This window comes from Nicotiana tabacum, chromosome 21 (assembly GCF_000715075.1).
Source record: "Nicotiana tabacum cultivar K326 chromosome 21, ASM71507v2, whole genome shotgun sequence".
Classification (NCBI taxonomy): domain Eukaryota; kingdom Viridiplantae; phylum Streptophyta; class Magnoliopsida; order Solanales; family Solanaceae; genus Nicotiana; species Nicotiana tabacum.
The window spans coordinates 60340292-60358195 of NC_134100.1; the positions used below are offsets into that span (position 1 = coordinate 60340292).

The 17904-nt window shown below is 39.9% G+C and overlaps 2 protein-coding genes across 2 annotated transcripts; both read right to left on the minus strand.

The window, feature by feature from the left end:
- Window positions 1-3685: 3685 nt before the first annotated feature.
- LOC142175254 (uncharacterized) lies at window positions 3686-6588 on the minus strand. The gene is made up of 6 exons (XM_075241836.1): window positions 6078-6588; window positions 5595-5840; window positions 4618-5073; window positions 4498-4516; window positions 3792-3860; window positions 3686-3728 (listed from the first exon to the last, which is right to left on the minus strand). The coding sequence occupies exons 1-6, from the start codon at window positions 6586-6588 to the stop codon at window positions 3686-3688; spliced, it is 1344 nt and encodes a 447-aa protein (XP_075097937.1).
- Window positions 6589-8396: 1808 nt separating this feature from the next.
- LOC142175255 (uncharacterized) lies at window positions 8397-9386 on the minus strand. Its single transcript, XM_075241837.1, has 2 exons — window positions 9258-9386; window positions 8397-8933 (listed from the first exon to the last, which is right to left on the minus strand). Exons 1-2 carry the CDS (start codon window positions 9384-9386, stop codon window positions 8397-8399), a joined length of 666 nt encoding a protein of 221 aa, XP_075097938.1.
- Window positions 9387-17904: the final 8518 nt, after the last annotated feature.

The following is a 17904-nucleotide window of genomic DNA, read 5'->3' on the forward strand; positions in this document are numbered from 1 at the left end:
TTCCAGCACAATCACCACCATGTGTGCGGCATCGTGTCCGATCATGATCCGACCGACTAGGCTATCTTATTTGATACATCAACCTTTGTATATCAATCATCGCATTTCATATTACTTTCACATCTTTTCATTTTATTGGCACTAATGGCGATAATTATAAGGTCATTCTTGGCACGTTGGCCATATTCAGTATTTCATGCTCACCTTATCAATTTAAAAGATCATTATCATCATCAACAACAAATACAACTCAAATCAAGGTGTGTAGTACACATGTGAGCAATTTAGAGTCAAAGGCACATAGAGATATTTCACAAAATTTGGCATAATAGCCTTCATTTCAACTTGACTTAAGTCGAAATATTATTAAGGCACAACCCGTATTTTAACACATCCTCAATTGGTAACATAACATGAATAAAGCATTTAGAATGCTTTTTGAATATATATCTTTCAACCCAATCTTACTTGGAATGGCCGGTTTCATAATGAATCACTCGGGACTTACGTAATTTACATGAATATCGTGGGATTCAATTCTAAGAGAAGAGTTTAGCCAACATACCTCACTTGAGCTTCCTTACACTCTAAATATTCCAAAATTCTTAGCAACCTCAATATATTGTAGAAATATAACAAATTGAATCAAAATTAGGAAGATGATCATGGTTCGAGCTCATTTGAGCATTTTATCAAACACTAAGTGTGTATTAAGGTTCCAAGGTCCTTTTATGGAGAATTCCATCATCCAATCTCCGTATGGTGATTTTGGACTTAGAAGTGTGTCCGGATAGCGATTTGGAGGTCCGTAGTTGATTTTGGCTCGAAACCGCGAAAGTTGAAAATTTTGAAATTTGAAAAGTTGAGAGATTTGACCGAGAGTTGACTTTTTGGTTACCGGGCTCGAATTTATGTTTCGGGAGTTTGAATAGGTCCGTTGTGTTATTTGTGACTGGTGTGAAGACTTTGAGGTCAATCAGAGTTGATTTGATAGGTTTTGACATCGATTTTAGAAGTTGGAATTTCTTAGTTTTTGTTAGGCTTGAATTGTGGTGCGATTTGTGTTGTTGATGTTGTTTGATGTGATTTGAGTCCCCGACTAAGTTTTTATCATGATTTAGGACTTGTTGGTATATTTGGTTGAGGTCTCTGGGGCCTCGGTTGGATTTCGGGTGGTTAACAGAGCGAATTTTGAACGTAAGAAATAGTTAAAGAGTGTTGGACTTGTGTGATCGCACCTGCGAAGGTCTTGGTCGCAGGTGCGAGGCTGCAAGTGGTGTGGATGGCATCATAGAAGCGCCTTTGGCTTGACTACTGATGGGTCGCATGTGCGAGGGAAATGCCGCATTTGCGAGTCCGTAGATGCGTGTTTGGTTCCGTAGAAGCGGAGGTGAGCTGGAAATGGAAGTTCACAGAAGCGAACATTGTTGCACATGAACGAGTCCGCAGATGCGGGATTTGGGGCCGTAGAAGCGATGGAGCGGAGTTTTAAGTGTGTTCTACAGATGCGGAAATTCGACAGCAGAAGCGGTATCGCAAAAGCGAAGAAAAGGGCCACATGTGGGAAAGCATTGGGCATACTATAGGTCGAAGGGTTCTGAGGTTTTTATCATTTTTGGACTTTGCAAACTCGGATTAAGGCTATTTTTGAGGGGGTTTCGTGTTATTTCTTGAGGTAAGCCACTTTTGATCATTTTTATGCAATAATATTGTTTACCCATTAACTTTTCCACCTAGTTTGTGAGTTTTAGAGGTAGAATTTTGGGAGTTTTGGGCTAGGGATTGGAGAGTTAAATTTTGGGATTTGAGTGACGATTTGATGTCGGAGATTGGTAAATTTGGTATGGATGGACTCTTAGTTGAATGGTTTTTCAGATTTTGTAACTTTTATTGGATTCCGAGAAGTGGGTCTGGGGTTTACTTTTTAATGGGCTTTTTAAATTTTAATTTAGATCTTAGCATTTTCATATGTAGTTGATTCCTATAGCTCGTGTCGATTGTATTGAATTATTTGTTGCTAGATTCGAGGCGTTCAGAGGCCGATTCTCTAGGCAAGGGCTTATTGGAGTAGAGATTCGCACGGTTTGAGGTAAGTAACACTTTTAAACTTGGTTCTGAGGGTATGAATCCCTGAAATTACGTGCTATGTGTTTGGTGTTGAGGTGACGCGCATGCTAGGTGACATGCATATGGGCGTGCACCATAGTAATTGAGATTTAGTCGATTCCGTGGAACCGTATAGTTATCTTGCCTTAATATTATTACTGTATTCAATGTTTTAGACCACTTGAGCTGTGATTTATGTTAGAAATCATGTTTAGTCTATGTGCTAGTGCTATATGGACCCACAATGGTCGTTCTTTGTTATTGAGTTATTTGCTTAATTACAGTTATGTACTCAGTCGCATTCATCATTGCATATCATATCTTAGTCTCTGTTATCATACATTGTCACATCATGTATCATTGATTTGGGCTGCTTGGCATGACTTTTGTGAGCCCGAGAGACTGGGGAGATAGATGACAGAGTGAGGCCGAGGGCCTGTTTGTGAGTGATATTGATGGGATCGAGCTGCATGCCGCAGCGGGTACTATTGACTCATGATGGGATTGGGCTGCACGCCGTAACAGGTATTATTGATTCACGATGGGATCGGGTTGCGCGTCGCAGCAGGTTATATTACCTCTTAGGCAAGATCCGCGCCCTCCAAAGTCTGACACACCCACATTAAGCGCAGGTTCTATTAATTCATGATGGTATCGGGCTGCACGCCGCAACGGGTACCATACAATGCCGAGTAATTGAGTGTGACGAGTGAGAATTGAGACAGTGAGGTTGAGTACTTTGAGAATGTGAGTACGCGATGCTTTCATTGTGTTGCATCGCATACGATATGCATATTGGCATGTAGATATAGAGATGTCATATTCCTTATATCCTTCAGACTTGGCATATTTTATCTGTATTGAGCTTAACTGTTAATCTTGGAAGCATGTCTACATTCCTCTACTAGTAGCCGCAGATTATGAGCTTCTCTAAGATATTATTGTCATATTTTCTGTCAACTTCTGTATTGTCAAATTTTATGTTTGGATTGTATTGTTCGAGCTCATTACAGCTTTTATCCCAAATTTTAGACTTGTTATTTATTGAGTTGATTGTAGTCAAACTACAATTTGCATTTTGTGTGCAGATCCAGGTATATCCGGACACGGTGGTTGCTGATTTCTGGAGCTTCATCAGTCCGAGATTATCGAGATAGCTACCTTGGCGTCCGCAGACCTTGACTCTACTCATTTACCTTTTAGTTTTGTTTATACTATTCTACCTTCCTAGACTGTGTTCCATTTGTTAGACCATGTTATTATATAGATGCTCATGTATTCTGTGCCACCCGGATCTTTTCGGGAAATTTTGTATTGAGGTGTGGTATTTTCATCCACTTTTTATGAGATTTTTACTCACTTAAGCCTATTTCAGTATATTTTGAATTTAAGATGTTGGTATGTGTGAGTTGTCGGCTTGCCTAGTATCATGATAGGCACTATCACATCACGTGTGATTTGGGGTCATGACACTAGGTTATGCAAATATGTGTTCGATTCTACTGGGTAACATAGTAAAGGCATGATAATCAACAACTCAACCCTATCTCAGAATTTTTGCTAAATACCCAATGCTAAACTACCCTACATGGACACATTCAAGGGATGCAATACCAGATAACCTAAAAAGAAGTTAAAATACAAAATAAATTCAAAAAAAAAACAAGATTTGAAGTGATGCATACCAGAGTGTGCTTAGATCGATGGAAGTGTGATGTGCTTCTTGTGATGACAAAGTACAAGTAGGATACCTCCTAGAGTAACAATATAAGAGTAGAGATTGTGAAAAGTATAAAATGATGATGTACTGTTCTATATATACTCATGTGAAAGTGAGGGTTTATGGAGGCGAGTGCGGCCGCACAATTTCAAGTGCGGTCCGCACTCTGTAACCGCGGCAACAATGAAGCACGTAGTTGTACGGTCCGCACTTTTTCAAGTGAGACTGCACTTCTGACACTTTAGTTCAACCACTTCTTTGATATTGTGCTTTTGCGACCGCATAATTCGTGATGGTCCTCAATTTTACTCCGCACTGTTGGGAGAAAAGTTCAGAGGACATTCACTTTAGCACATTCGATGATCTTTGATATTGCGGTCCACATATGCGACGCACAAAATCTTCTGCAGTCAGTAGCCCATCTTCTGCGGCTGCACTAAGAAAGGCGCGACCCGCATTTTTCCCATGTATGACACAACTTCATCTATCGTTTCATATCGAACATTAATCCGTGTAGCACATTTCAAATTTAGTAAAAACATAAAACAACATCTAACTAAAAGAAAGAACTTGAGTTGCCTCCCAAAAAGTGCCTTATTTAACGTCGTGGCACGACGCAATATCATATCATTCTCAAGTGAAGTAAAGAACCATCACCACGTGGCTCTCACCAACGTTTCCCAAACAGTGCTGCACCCAGTGACCATTAACTTAAATTGTTTCATTGTTCTTGTTCTTCATGTCCAAGGCACCAAAAGGTGTCACACCAACAATTTCAAATGGACCAATACACTTTGACTTGAGCTTCTCGGGAAACATTCTCAACCTTGAGTTGAACAACAACACTAGATCACCGGCCTTGAAGTCCTTGTTCCAAATGTACTTGTCATGAAGATATTTCATCTTTTCTTTGCACAAGGACGAACTTTCATTTGCATGATACCGGAACTCATCCAATTCATTAGTGTGTGAAACTCTCAAGTTAGCGGCTACATCCCAATAAAGATTCAATTTCTTCAAGACCCACTTTTCCTTGTGCTCTTGTTCCACCAGAATATGACAAGTTTTTTCGAACACCAAGCGATTTGGGGACATTCCATTCGGTGTTTTGTAAGTCATCCTATATGCCCATAGAGCATCATCAAACTTCTTGGACCAATCTGTCCGATTTGCATTCACCGTCTTGGACAAAATACTCTTTATCTCCCGGTTGTAGACTTCCACTTGCCAATTAAAGTGTCGAAAGCCTTGTTGCAAAAATGTGACCCTCTATTACTTATGATTGCTCATGGAGTCCCAAATCATTTAAAAATATTCCTCTTCAAGAAATGAACCACATTTCTAGCCTCAATATTCGGTAAGGCAATGGCCTCAACCCATTTAGACACATAATCCACCGCGACCAAAATATAGGCGTTTCCACAATAACTCACGAAAGGGGCCATGAAGTTAATACCCCAAACATCGAAAATATCAATCTACAACATGGTTGTAAGGGGCATCTCATGTTTCTTTGAAATTCCACCGGCCCGTTGACATTCATCACATCTTTTCACTATATCATTTGCATTTTTGTAGAGAGTGGGCCAATAGAAACCATAACTTATGACTTTATCCGTCATTCCCTCTCCACCATGATGACCACCATATGGCAAAGAATGACAAGCCCCAAGAATATGACCTTGCTCTTCCTCCGGCACACACCTCGGAATCAACCCATCCATGCAAATCCGGAATAGGTATGGTTCTTCCCAGTAGTAGTATTGACATTCCATCTTGATCTTCTTTCTTTGGTTTGAAGAGAACTCATCCGGAATGATACCAGTCATAAGAAAATTTTCTAAATCCGTGAACCACTGTACCTCTTTCATTGAAAGTGCCAAAAGTTGCTCGTCTAGGAAACAGTCATTGAATTCAAGGCCATCATATTGCCTCCCCTCCTCGTCCAAACGAGACAAGTGGTCCACCACTTGATTTTCATTTCCCTTATTGTCTTGGATGTCAATATCAAACTCTTGCAAAAAAAGAACCCATCTCATCAATCGGGATTTAGATTCTTTTTTGCTCATAAAATAGTGATGTGCCGCATGATCCGTGTGGACAATAACTTTGGCACCCATCAAATACGGGCGGAACTTCCCAATAGCAAACACAATAGCAAGGAGCTCTTTCTCCATAACTGTATAATTGACTTGGACACTATTCATGGTATTACTATCCTAGTAAACTGGATGAAGTATTTTGTTCATACGTCTCCCTAAAACAGCCCCAACCGCTACATCACTTGCATCACACAAGAGCTCGAACGACAAACTCCGATTTGGAGATGTGATGATAGGAGTAGTTGTCAACTTGAGATTTATTTGTTCAAAAGCTCTCATACAATCATCATTGAAATAAAACTTGGCATCCTTCTTAAGGAGTTTGCATAAAGGCCTCATCACTTTAGAAAAATATTTGATAAATCTACGGTAGAATCCCGCATGCCCCATGAAAATCCGCACAAATTTCATCGAGGTGGGGGGTGGAAGCATAGAAATGACTTCAATCTTCGCCTTGTCCACCTCAATACCATTCTTTGAAATCATATGGACAAGGACAATGTCTTCCTTAACCATTAAATGACATTTTTCCCAATTGAGTTCCAAATTTGTTTCCTCATATCTAGCCAACACTTTGTCCAAATTAGCAAGACGATCTTCAAATGAATCTCCAACCACCGAAAAGTCATCAATGAAGATCTCAAAGTAGTCTTCCACCATGTCCGTAAAAATAGCCATCATACACCGTTGAAAAGTCAGCGGTGCATAGCATAATCCAAAAGGCATCTGTTTGAAAGCAAAAGTACCGTCACGCCCCAAAATCGAGAAGTGCGACCGGCACTCAACCGAGTTAACCCGACCGAGCAAGCCTGTTAGATTTCATTCTGCCTAAACTCGTCCATGAATAGAGATAATACATATTATCATTAGTTAGATGAAAATGTGTTCATGTCTACAATACCAATTCATTTCCAATACTTTCATCATTTCTTTAAAGACTCAAATGGACAAGTAATAAATCCACAACATAACATAGTGTGTCTTTCCCCAGCACCAATACACAACCCACATTATATCTACGGAGCCTCTATAGATAAAGAAGAGTACAATGATAATGCCTGCAACAAGGCCTCGTCTATACCTCAAACCGAATACCCAAAGTACAAAAGATACATGACCTCGGGATAAAGTGGGGCTCAGCAAGTCAGCGGGGAAGAAAGTGCACTGCTATCACTGATCAATATCTCCTGCTGTAGAACCACTTGCATCCATTGAAAGATGCAGCGCCCCCGCCAAAAAGGACGTTAGTACCGTCGAATAGCACTAGTACGTGTAACTAAACATCCTCTCAATAGAATGACAAATAATACTAACAAGATTGCCATAATGTCAATGAAAGCCTTAATCAACATCAAACCTCAATTTAGGATCAAGACAGCGTTCAAATTAATTTCCATATCTCAGATTGGGAGATTTTTAGTATTGATATACCATTGTCCATAATACCAGTACCATTATTCACCATACTAATACCGCTATTCACAATACCATTATTTCTCTCAATATCAATACCACTGTCTTTAACACGGAATCCAATCATGACCCGATCTGCTAGCCTATCAATTAGGGACATCGACCACAATCACAATTTCAATTACAATTTCTAGCACAATCACCACCATGTGTGCGGCATGGTGTCCGATTACGACCCCACCGACTAGGCTGTCTTATTTGAGACATCAACCTTTTTATATCAATCATCGCATTTCATATTACTTTCATATCTTTTCATTTTATTGGCACTAATGGCCATAATTATAAGTTCATTCTTGGCACATTGTCCATATTCAGTATTTCATGCTCACCTTATCAATTTCAAAGATCATTATCGTCATCAACAACAAATACAACTCAAATCAAGGTGTGTAGTACACATGTGAGCAATTTAGAGTCTAAGGCACATAGAGATATTTCACAAAATTTGGCATAATAGCCTTCATTTCAACTTGACTTAAAGTCGAAACATTATTAATGCACAACCCGTATTTTAACACATCTTCAATTGGTAACATAACATGAATAAAGCATTTAGAATGCTTGTTGAATATATATCTTTCAACCCAATCTTACTCAGAATGGCCAGTTTCATAATAAATCACTCGGGACTTACATAGTTTACATGAATATCGTGGGATTCAATTCTAAGAGAAGAGTTTAGCCAACATACCTCACTTGAGCTTCCTTACACTCTAAATGTTCCGAAATTCTTAGCAACTTCAATCTATTGTAGAAATATAACAAATTGAATCAAAATTAGGAAGATGATCATGGTTCGAGCTCATTTGAGCATTTTATCAAACACTAAGTATGCATTAAGGTTCGAAGGTCCTTTTATGGAGAATTCCATCATCCTACAACCCAATCTTTACCATTTCTAGCTCAACAATCTTCCTACACCCGATCTTACACATTCCATGAAACCATTCATCTCATCATCAACAAAGTTGAGCAAAATAGATTCCACCATATCACCAAACATTGATTGTAGCACTTGTGTCATCAATAATGACATCGGTCATGAAGTCCACAAAAGAACACACTTCTTTGCTATTTGGTTGACGCATAGACGTGCATACATAGAATACCACTTGTTCATCACCAACCCGAAAAATGAGTTCTCTGGCTTCCACATCACAAAAGGCCTTACCCATAGCAAGGAAAGGCCTCCCAAGAATGAAAGGCACTTCATAGTCAACCTCATAATCAAGAATCATAAAGTCCGTCGGGAGGATAAATTTATCAACTCGAACCAAAACATCCTCAATCACTCCCAATGGACACTTCATAGTACGATCGACCATTTTCAACCTCATGGATGTGGGTCTTGGTTTCCCAATCCCCAAAGTTGTGAACATCGAGTAGGGGATAAAATTGATATTTGCCCCAAGATCAGAAAGAGCTTTAACAAAATCGTCACTTTCAATAGTACAAGGGATCATGAAAGCACGGGGATCCTCCAACTTAGCAGCCACAGAATGAACAATTTCACTCACTTGATGAGTAACCTTAATAGTTTCAAAATTCATCGACCTCTTCTTGTTCACAAGATCTTTCATAAACTTGTCATAACTGGGTATTTTTTCCAAGGCTTCCACTAATAGCACATTGATGGAGAGACCTTTCATCAGTTAAATAAACTTCTTGAATTGATTCTCACCATTTTTCTTAGCAAGTCTTTGAGGATAAGGTGGTGGAGGCTTTGGCAAGGGTGCCTTAGCCTTTTTCACTACCGGTTCCGGTATGTCAATAACGTGTTTCCTTGATAGATTAATCTATTCTTTGGTCTCTTCCACGCGATCATCAATATCAATCTAAACCTCATCATGTACTTGAACATCATTGCGTGGGATTTCCTCCTCTTCGATCACTTTGTCATCATCCACAAGTTGCCTTTCATTTGAGGTGGGTGCATTCCCGCCCCTTCCATTTCTTGTGATAAGCACCATAGCATGCCCCATATTGTTACCACTCTTTGGGTTCACTACCGGGTTACTCGGTAATGCTCCCTTAGGACGAGTATTAAGAGTTTGAGAGGTTTGCCTCATTTGAACATCAAGATTACGGATTGATATGGTATGCGAGGCAAGTTGGGCATCCGAATCCACATTCTTTTTAATCATTTGCTTGAACATGTTCTCAATAAGGCCCATTTCATTGTTTGAAGAACTTGAACCATGGGAAGGATACGGAGGTGGGTTGCTCGGTTGTGGGTACATTGGGGGCATTTGAAAATCCGAACCTCTATTTGCATGATTGTTATTATTTCCCCCAATTTCCTTGATTGTTGCTTTCCCAATTCCCTTGGTTGTTGTTCTTATTATGCCAATTGTCTTGATTGTTAGAACCCCAATTGCCTTGGTTATTTTGAGGACGCCATTGATTTTGATTGGAGCCTTGAAAATTGCTCCATTGCCCATGGTAATTGCTCATATATTCTACCTCTTCTTCTTACTCTTGATAAGATTCTTCTTGGTCATAACTACCATCATCTTTTGCATAATTCTCCACTCAGGATTGAAATTATCGGGCTTTAATCCTCTTCTTGTTGGCCAAGACATCCACTCCCTCCATAGCATGAACTTGCTTATGAGTTTGGGTTTGATGAAATTGGGCCTTAGCAAGTTGATTCATGATTGTGGTTAATTCAACAATAGCTTGCCCATGATCTTGCAACTCTTTGTGTAGATGAATCATGTTGGGATCACCTTGGGGAACATTAGCCCAGGATTGCTAAGCCTAAGATGTTTCCGCCATCTCATAAAGAATCTCACATGCCTCCGCATAAGGTATTGTCATAAACTTTTCTCCGACTAATTTATTGACCACACGTTGATTCTTAGTATTAATACCACGGTAGAAAATTTGTTGGATCATATTGTAGGTCATATCATTATTCGGGCACTCCTTCACCATTGCTCGATATCACTCTTAAATTTCATGTAAAGGTTCATTGGGCTCTTTCTTGAAAGCCAATATTTCATCCCGTAGAATGGCCATGTGCTAGGGGGAGAAAAACTTTGAAATAAACTTTGCCGCCAATTAATCACAAGTATGGATAGAATGATTAGGCAAGCGTTCCAACAAATCCAAAGACTTACCTCTTAGTTAGAAGGGAAAAATCCTTAACCACAAACCATCTCCCGAAACATTTGTTTGTTTGCTCTTCCAACACTATCACGATCCCAATTTTTCTCAATTAATGGAAAAATTCCTGCATGACCAAGCACTATTAAACATGAAAAACAAATTTCTATAAAAAGCCAACAAATTCCAAAACCGGTAGTACAAGTCACAAGCTCTACTGAGTTCACTAAAGAAAATCTCTAAGTACACAGTTTCGAAATAGAATTAAACTGTACAAAATAACATTCGAAGGTGACTCTGAGGCCTGCGAACGCGATGGAAGGTATACCTTGAAGTCTCCGCATAAAAATCTGGTTCGCTTTTTAACAATAAAAAGACTCCGAGTACCTGGATCTGCACAAAAATCTGTAGAAGTGTAGTATGAATACGCCACGGTCGGTACCCAGTAAGTATCAAAACTAAACTTGGTTTAGCAGCGACAAGGTACGAGTAAAGACACTTAATAGACAAGATCACATGCGCAGTATAAAGGTATAAAGCTAATAATGGAAGATAGAAATCAGTAAATGGCAACAAAATTAACACGTGATATAAAAAGTAAAGCAATAAGAACACCCTGAAGTATCATTCAACCCTAATAAGGAACACAAAGAACAATCAATTAGTCAAGTCATTCTAACACACGATTCATAACGGAATCACCCCATGATACCTCATCTAATAGTCACAAGTCACGGGTCTCAACCTTTCATTAGGTAATCACGGCACCTCGTGCCCACATCACGAATCTCAACTGCACGGACAGCTCACGTGCCAACATCTCGAATCATAACTGCACGGACAACTCATGTGCCAACATCTCAATTCGCCCCGCATAATCACAGGCTCACAATCACATTGCGCCCTGCATGATCACAGGCTCACAATCACAATCCTCCTGGCATGGTCACAGGCACACAATCACAATCCGTCCGGCATGGTCATATGCTCAATATCTACATGGAAACATATAATACAAGAACACATGGGCATGATCGATAAACATCAAGTTTCATACTCCCGAGCTAGTATAAGTGGCATGCTATGGTGTATGCTTGTGCGAGTGTACTACTGCAGCACAAGTCAACAAGTAATATCCAAGACATCTAATAGCTCATCGAAACAACAAAGCAAGTCACGTAAGGTGTATGACAAACACAAGGAAAAGCACACCATCACACGAAAATCACCAACACAATATCTACAAACCATCACACATCATCCCTAACATTGCCACCCTTATCTCTCCGATAGCCACCCATATCATTCTGCCCTAACAATATCGCTAGCCATCTTTATCTCTCTGATAGTCACCCATATCACTTTGTATAATAGCTACCAGTATCACTCCGTGTAATAGGCATTCTTATCACTTCATGTAATATCCACCCTTATCAATCCGTGTAATACCCACCTGTATCAATTCGTGTAATACCCAGCCTTATCACTCCGTGTAATAGCCACCCTTATCTCCGCACAACAACAACGGTGAAGTGCCACCTTTATACTCCGCATTACAACAACCAACCCACAAAAAAATTCACCCGTGCTATCATCATAATAACACAAAATATCCCTCGTATCACAAATGCCCGTAGGCCACAACCTTTCCAAGGATTCAACGATATCAATATTTTTACAACAAATAGCTCACGGTCAACACAATGTATATTGAATCTCAATAACAACAAAATGAACGGAAAAGTAACTCAACAAGGAACAACACCTGTTTTAAATACAACTTTAATTAAAATAGATAAATGACTCTCGATAACTTCAATTCCAATTAATTATTTAAGGATAAACTCAATAGTGAAAGCCTCTCCATGAAACGGAAACTCCAAATTCTAGTGTATGAATAAAGCTAACAATGAAATAGAAGACACGAGCTATTACTATGTTAGCACTAAAGACTCAAATCCTAAGGAGTAGTTTCCCCCCTCCCCCACAAAGTTAGGCAAGATACTTACCTCAAAGAAGCTATACTGATATACTAAAATGACCTTCTCATTTGAAACAACCTCTGGACGGCTCAAATTTAGCCAAAATAACTTAATATCATAAATAAAAATCATAAGAAATAATTCCGGATAATAAAGCTTCGATCTTTAATGAAAACTGAAAAGTCAACCTAGAAAGTCAATGGGCCCGCACCTCGGAACCCGACAAAATTTACAAAATCCAAACACCCACTCCGATATGAGTCCAACCATACCAAAATTATCAAATTCCAATATCAAATCATCCTTCAAATACTCATTTTACATTTTTGAAAGATTTTACAAAAAATCCCATTTTCTTTCATTCAGTTCACTAGTTTAATGTTAAAAACAAAGATGAAATCATGAAATATAATCCAAATCGGGTAAAGAACGCTTACACCAAACCAACACATGAAGAACCCCTATAAAATCACTCAAATCTGAGGTCTTTAGCTCAAAAGATGATAAATGGAACAAAACCCTCGATTTGGGAATTAATATTTGCTGCCCAAGCATTTACACACTGCGATCGGGGAAATACACATGCGATTGCGGAGAAGAAACAATAACTTCCCAAAAAAATAGACTGCGCGATTGCGTAAACAACAGTGTGATCGCGAAAGCCTGCGACCCAAAGTAGTGTGAACATGCAACACCTTCCACGAATGCGTAAGCCAACGAGCTTGCCTCCTTCCACAGCACTACACGATCGCGTTCTTCATGATGCGAACGCGACTTACAAACTACCCAAGCATCGCGAAAGAGGAAAAAGCTATGCGAACGCGAAGAATAGCCACGCCTAGCTGCCATAACACATCGCGATCGCGACAGCATGCCCGCGAACTCATAGAGTACCTGAAGCATCAGAAAACCAGCAACTCTAAAACATGACGAAATGGCCCGAAGCCAATCCGAAACACACTCGGGCCTCCCTAGACCCCGTTCGAACATACCAATAAGTCCCATAACATAACGCGGACCTGCTTGAGGCCTCAAATAATATCAAACAACATCGAAACTATGAATTGCACCTCAAATCGAACTTAATGAACTTATGAACTTTCAATTTCTACGACTCGCGCCAAAAAATATCAAATCAACCCGGAATAACGTCAAAGTATTCATGGAAGTTCTAAATGACACAATGGAGCTATACCAACTCCCTGAATCGAAATCCGAACTCGATATCAATATAATCAACTCACGGTCAAACCTCTCAACCTTCGAAACCTTCAACTCTTCAATTTTGCCAAATTACATCAACTTAACTTACGGACCTCCAAATCAAAATACAGAAACACGCCTAAATCGAAAATCACTACACGAAGCTATTGGAATCATCAAAATACCATTCCGAAGTCGTCTACACAAAAGTCAAACTCCAGTCAACTCTTACCACTTAAGCTTCTAAAACAAGAATCATCCTTCTGAATCAATCCTGAATCGTCCAGAAACTGAACCCGACCACACACGCAAGTCAAAATACATAACACGATGCTGCTTGAGAACATAAGCCACCGAACGGGATGCTAGTTCTCAAAACAACCCGTAGTGTCATTACATCCTCCCCCTCTTAAACAAATGTTCATCCTCGAACGTGCCAGGAACCGTTCCGAAGCCACGGAAATCACTTAATGAACTAACCAATCATATAGTCGCACGTGATCCCACGTCAACCCAATCAACGTAAGTCCACCAACACCATCTCTACTAAAAATTATTCCTTCACCCACACTGATAACCTTATAACCATATTTCTCACCACCTGATCATTTCCAAAAGATCTGATTCCCACATAAACACACGGTATCAGCCTCATCCAACTGCAACAACTCATATCTCCAACTACAGGGTACAACCACATGACATGACACATCGCACATATGCCCATAACAATATTTTTGACCACCATAACTGTCCATAATCAAATCCCGCACCAGCAATTAACCTCATAATAGAAAGAACCCCATTCCAAACCTTCACAACACTGACAACGATGCAAGAAACATAAAAGATCCCATGACCATTCACTCAAATCAACAAGTCACATCTAATGACACATGGACACACACCTAGCAAGATAAAACCTAATAAGCACAATGCGAATATGACTAAATATGAAAAGAGAAACACGTAAGAGAATTATCCAACAAGCCCGACAGGCACAACTCCCTATCAGTATCATACTACAAATCAATTCCTCAAGGGAGGATCAAAACATATGAACTAATCACGAGGATCCCATCCTAATATAACTCCACCGCGGCACGCAAAATGGTTCAAACTAATTAAACCGTATGAAAATGGGAGGGTCTCACCCTCAACACTGAATCACAAGTAGAATACACATCATAATAGTAGAAACCTTCCACTAATTAAATTTCGCAAAACAAAATCACAACACGTAACGGACTTTCCATATTGGTTGAGCATCTAAATCACAAATTTTAACCAAACCATCCAGAAATCACATCAAAACCTATCGAAATGAGTAATAGAAAGTAACTTATAGCCTTATAGCTCTCTATAGTGAACAAAACAAAATGATAGACACAAGCTACCACCATAGAATCTCCCAATAAGGGTAAACACATAAGCAGAGTACAAAATTATAAAACTCACCCATATGTGAGGCATGATAGGAGGACTTACCTCGATAAGAAGAACCGAATTAAAATAAGGATAGTGGTCCTCTATAATAAAATAAAACCATATCTGTAATGAAACCATCTACTATAGCGGCCTCATCCCTGCCATGGAAACTATATCAACGGGCCGGGACTCCCCCTAGGGCGCTTTCTTCCCGCCTGTCCTCCACCCCTAACTGGTTGTGCATGTGGAGTAGCAACTGGAATAGAGCTCGTCGCTTGAGTTCCCTGATGAAATTTGCCCCTCCTGAGTCTAGGAAAATCTCTCATAATATGCCTAGTATCACCACACTCATAACAACCCCTATGCAAGCATGGCTGCTCCTACCGAGTCTATGCTGGATAACTAGAATAACCATTGTAGGAACCCTGTGCTAGTGGTGCACTAAAATATGACTGCCCTACATGAGTACCCTGACTAACTGGAGCACCACGAGTAGTCTAAAGTGCGGACTAGACTTGAAGACTACCTGAACCTCCACCATGATGGGTCATAGTTGATGAGCAGAATCCACTGAATCCTCCAAAACCTCGAGACCTCTTGGTCTCCTTATCCTCCCTCTCCTCACCCCGAATATGCTCTAATATCATAGCAATCTCCACCACCTGCTGAAATGGAGTATCAGTCTGCAACTCCCTAGACATGCAGAATCTAAGATAATAACTAAGACCCTCAATAAATCTATGGACTCACTCTCTGAATGTAGGACCCAAAGTAGGTGCATGACAAGATAATTCTTTCACGCCCCGAACCTAGGAGCGAGATAAGTACCCGGTGACCCACCTAACCTGGCGTACCAAATTGCGACTAAGAGACTCTGAACATATAATGTCATACTTTGGCCATGGGGCCACCTTGCAAGACAATTTACTAAGCAAAATATAAAACTGAATGGAAACTAGCGCTAACTAAACATCAATATAAAGCTAGGCCGAAAAAGCCGTCATAGCTACTACAGCTGACAAACCACCAAATTATACATACCAGGCCTACAAACCCAACATACTGCACTAACCAACAGGATATGTCTACAAGCCTCTACTGATAGATATATTGTGATCGGAACAAGGCCCCGACCTACCCATAACATATATACAGATATACATAAGATGTACACAAAACTCTAGACCTGGCAACTCCGAAAGACGTAGAGCTTACCGATCAGGCTGAACTCGGGAAACACCTACTGAGGAGGTCTACCCGTCTGTCTGTCTGAACCTGCACGTATGAAATGCAGCGCCCCCAGAAAAGGGACGTCAGTACGAAATAATGTACCGAGTATGTAAGGCAATAAAATAACTGAAATCTAAAACTGAATTGATAATATGATAACTGAAATTAACTGGGAGTCAAAGATGGTCTGGAGATATGCTTACCTGCTGATAGTGACTAAACTCCTTCAATATAGTAAGTAAAATAAATGTCCGGCCCTATAAGGCTAGGTATATGTAACTGCTCCGCCGTAGTAGGCTCGCTCATAGGCGCTCGACCATACTGGGCTCTGTACCTCGGCCATCCTGGGCTCGCTCATAGGCGCTAGGCCATAGTAGGCTAGGTATATATAACTTACCATCTGATCAGAGGTTGCCCAATAGGGGCCTGCCCACCGATTATAGCTCGATGGTGGTGAACATAGTGTAATACTGTATATATATATATAGACCCTCTGCTCTCTTGACTGAATAAAGACAAAACTAAACTGAATATGAAGTCTCGATAAGGAATAATATTGTAACTTATGAGACTAGAATAATGTGAATAAATTCATGAATACGAACTTCTCTTTATGTCTCATTATTAACACATGTAGCTACGAGATCATGCCAAAATGAAGGAAGGGCTTAGCCTTAACATACCTTATCACAATCTTTCCAATCACCAAGATGAACTCACCTCTTTGCACCTTAATCTACAAGAATGATAATAATACTATCGTTAAGTTACGAAAGGTACAACTATCGCACAATGAACGACAAACTTATTTTGTATTAAAACGGGCAGCATCTCCCCTATAATCCTTACTTCCTCCAAATTCAAGATAACACCAACAATACAAGAACATAAAAATAACAACATATATACATCATTTTCCAGCCCTATATACACCATCAAATACTACAAAACAGCCCAACACACCCCAATCTCTTCATACACAAAACGACCACTGTAGTAGTGTCAAACGACCCGAAAATGTTATGACGAACGACCCGCCAACCACCCTACATTTATATGGTGTTTCTACACCCCCTTCCTCCTCCAAAAATCCACAAAATAGTAGTAAAACATGCAGCCCAACAGCAACACAAAACAGTCCACAAAACAGTCCGCTACAAGTGAATAACTCGAACTCACGGCTTCCGATCACCGTCCCGTGAGTTCTTACAAGTATAGAACGACTTACCATGAATTTACAGCAGAAATATTGGATGAAAGAGATCAGTAAACTCACCTTATTTGTTGGATAACTCAGCTCCTATCTTGGTTCTTCAAACTATAGGTTTTACCTCCAATTAGAACTTGAAAGGGAGAGAAAATCAATTAGGGTTTGTGGGAAATATTTGGGAGGATTCTTTGCAGAGCTTATGTCTGGTTATTATGCTCTATTTTAAGTCTAATATATGAAGAAAATAGGCCTTTAAAATGCCTCTTTGGACGACCCGAAATGGCCCATTTTTGGGCTTTCATTTAAGCAAGTAGGTGACACACCTACTTGTCACATAGC

What these genes read in the sequence shown, in the direction of transcription:
- LOC142175254 (XM_075241836.1), bottom strand. Translation starts at nt 6,588, where the DNA reads ATGGTGGAAGACTACTTTGAGATCTTCATTGATGACTTTTCGGTGGTT. An exon ending in AAAGAAGATCAAGATGGAAT is followed by an intron (nt 5,074 to 5,594) that starts GTCAATACTACT and finishes TTTTGCAACAAG; the next exon opens with GCTTTCGACACTTTAATTGG. An exon ending in ATCGATCTAAGCACACTCTG is followed by an intron (nt 3,729 to 3,791) that starts GTATGCATCACT and finishes ACTTCTTTTTAG; the next exon opens with GTTATCTGGTATTGCATCCC.
- LOC142175255 (XM_075241837.1), bottom strand. Translation starts at nt 9,386, where the DNA reads ATGGGGCATGCTATGGTGCTTATCACAAGAAATGGAAGGGGCGGGAAT. An exon ending in TCCCACGCAATGATGTTCAA is followed by an intron (nt 8,934 to 9,257) that starts GTACATGATGAG and finishes GAAACTATTAAG; the next exon opens with GTTACTCATCAAGTGAGTGA.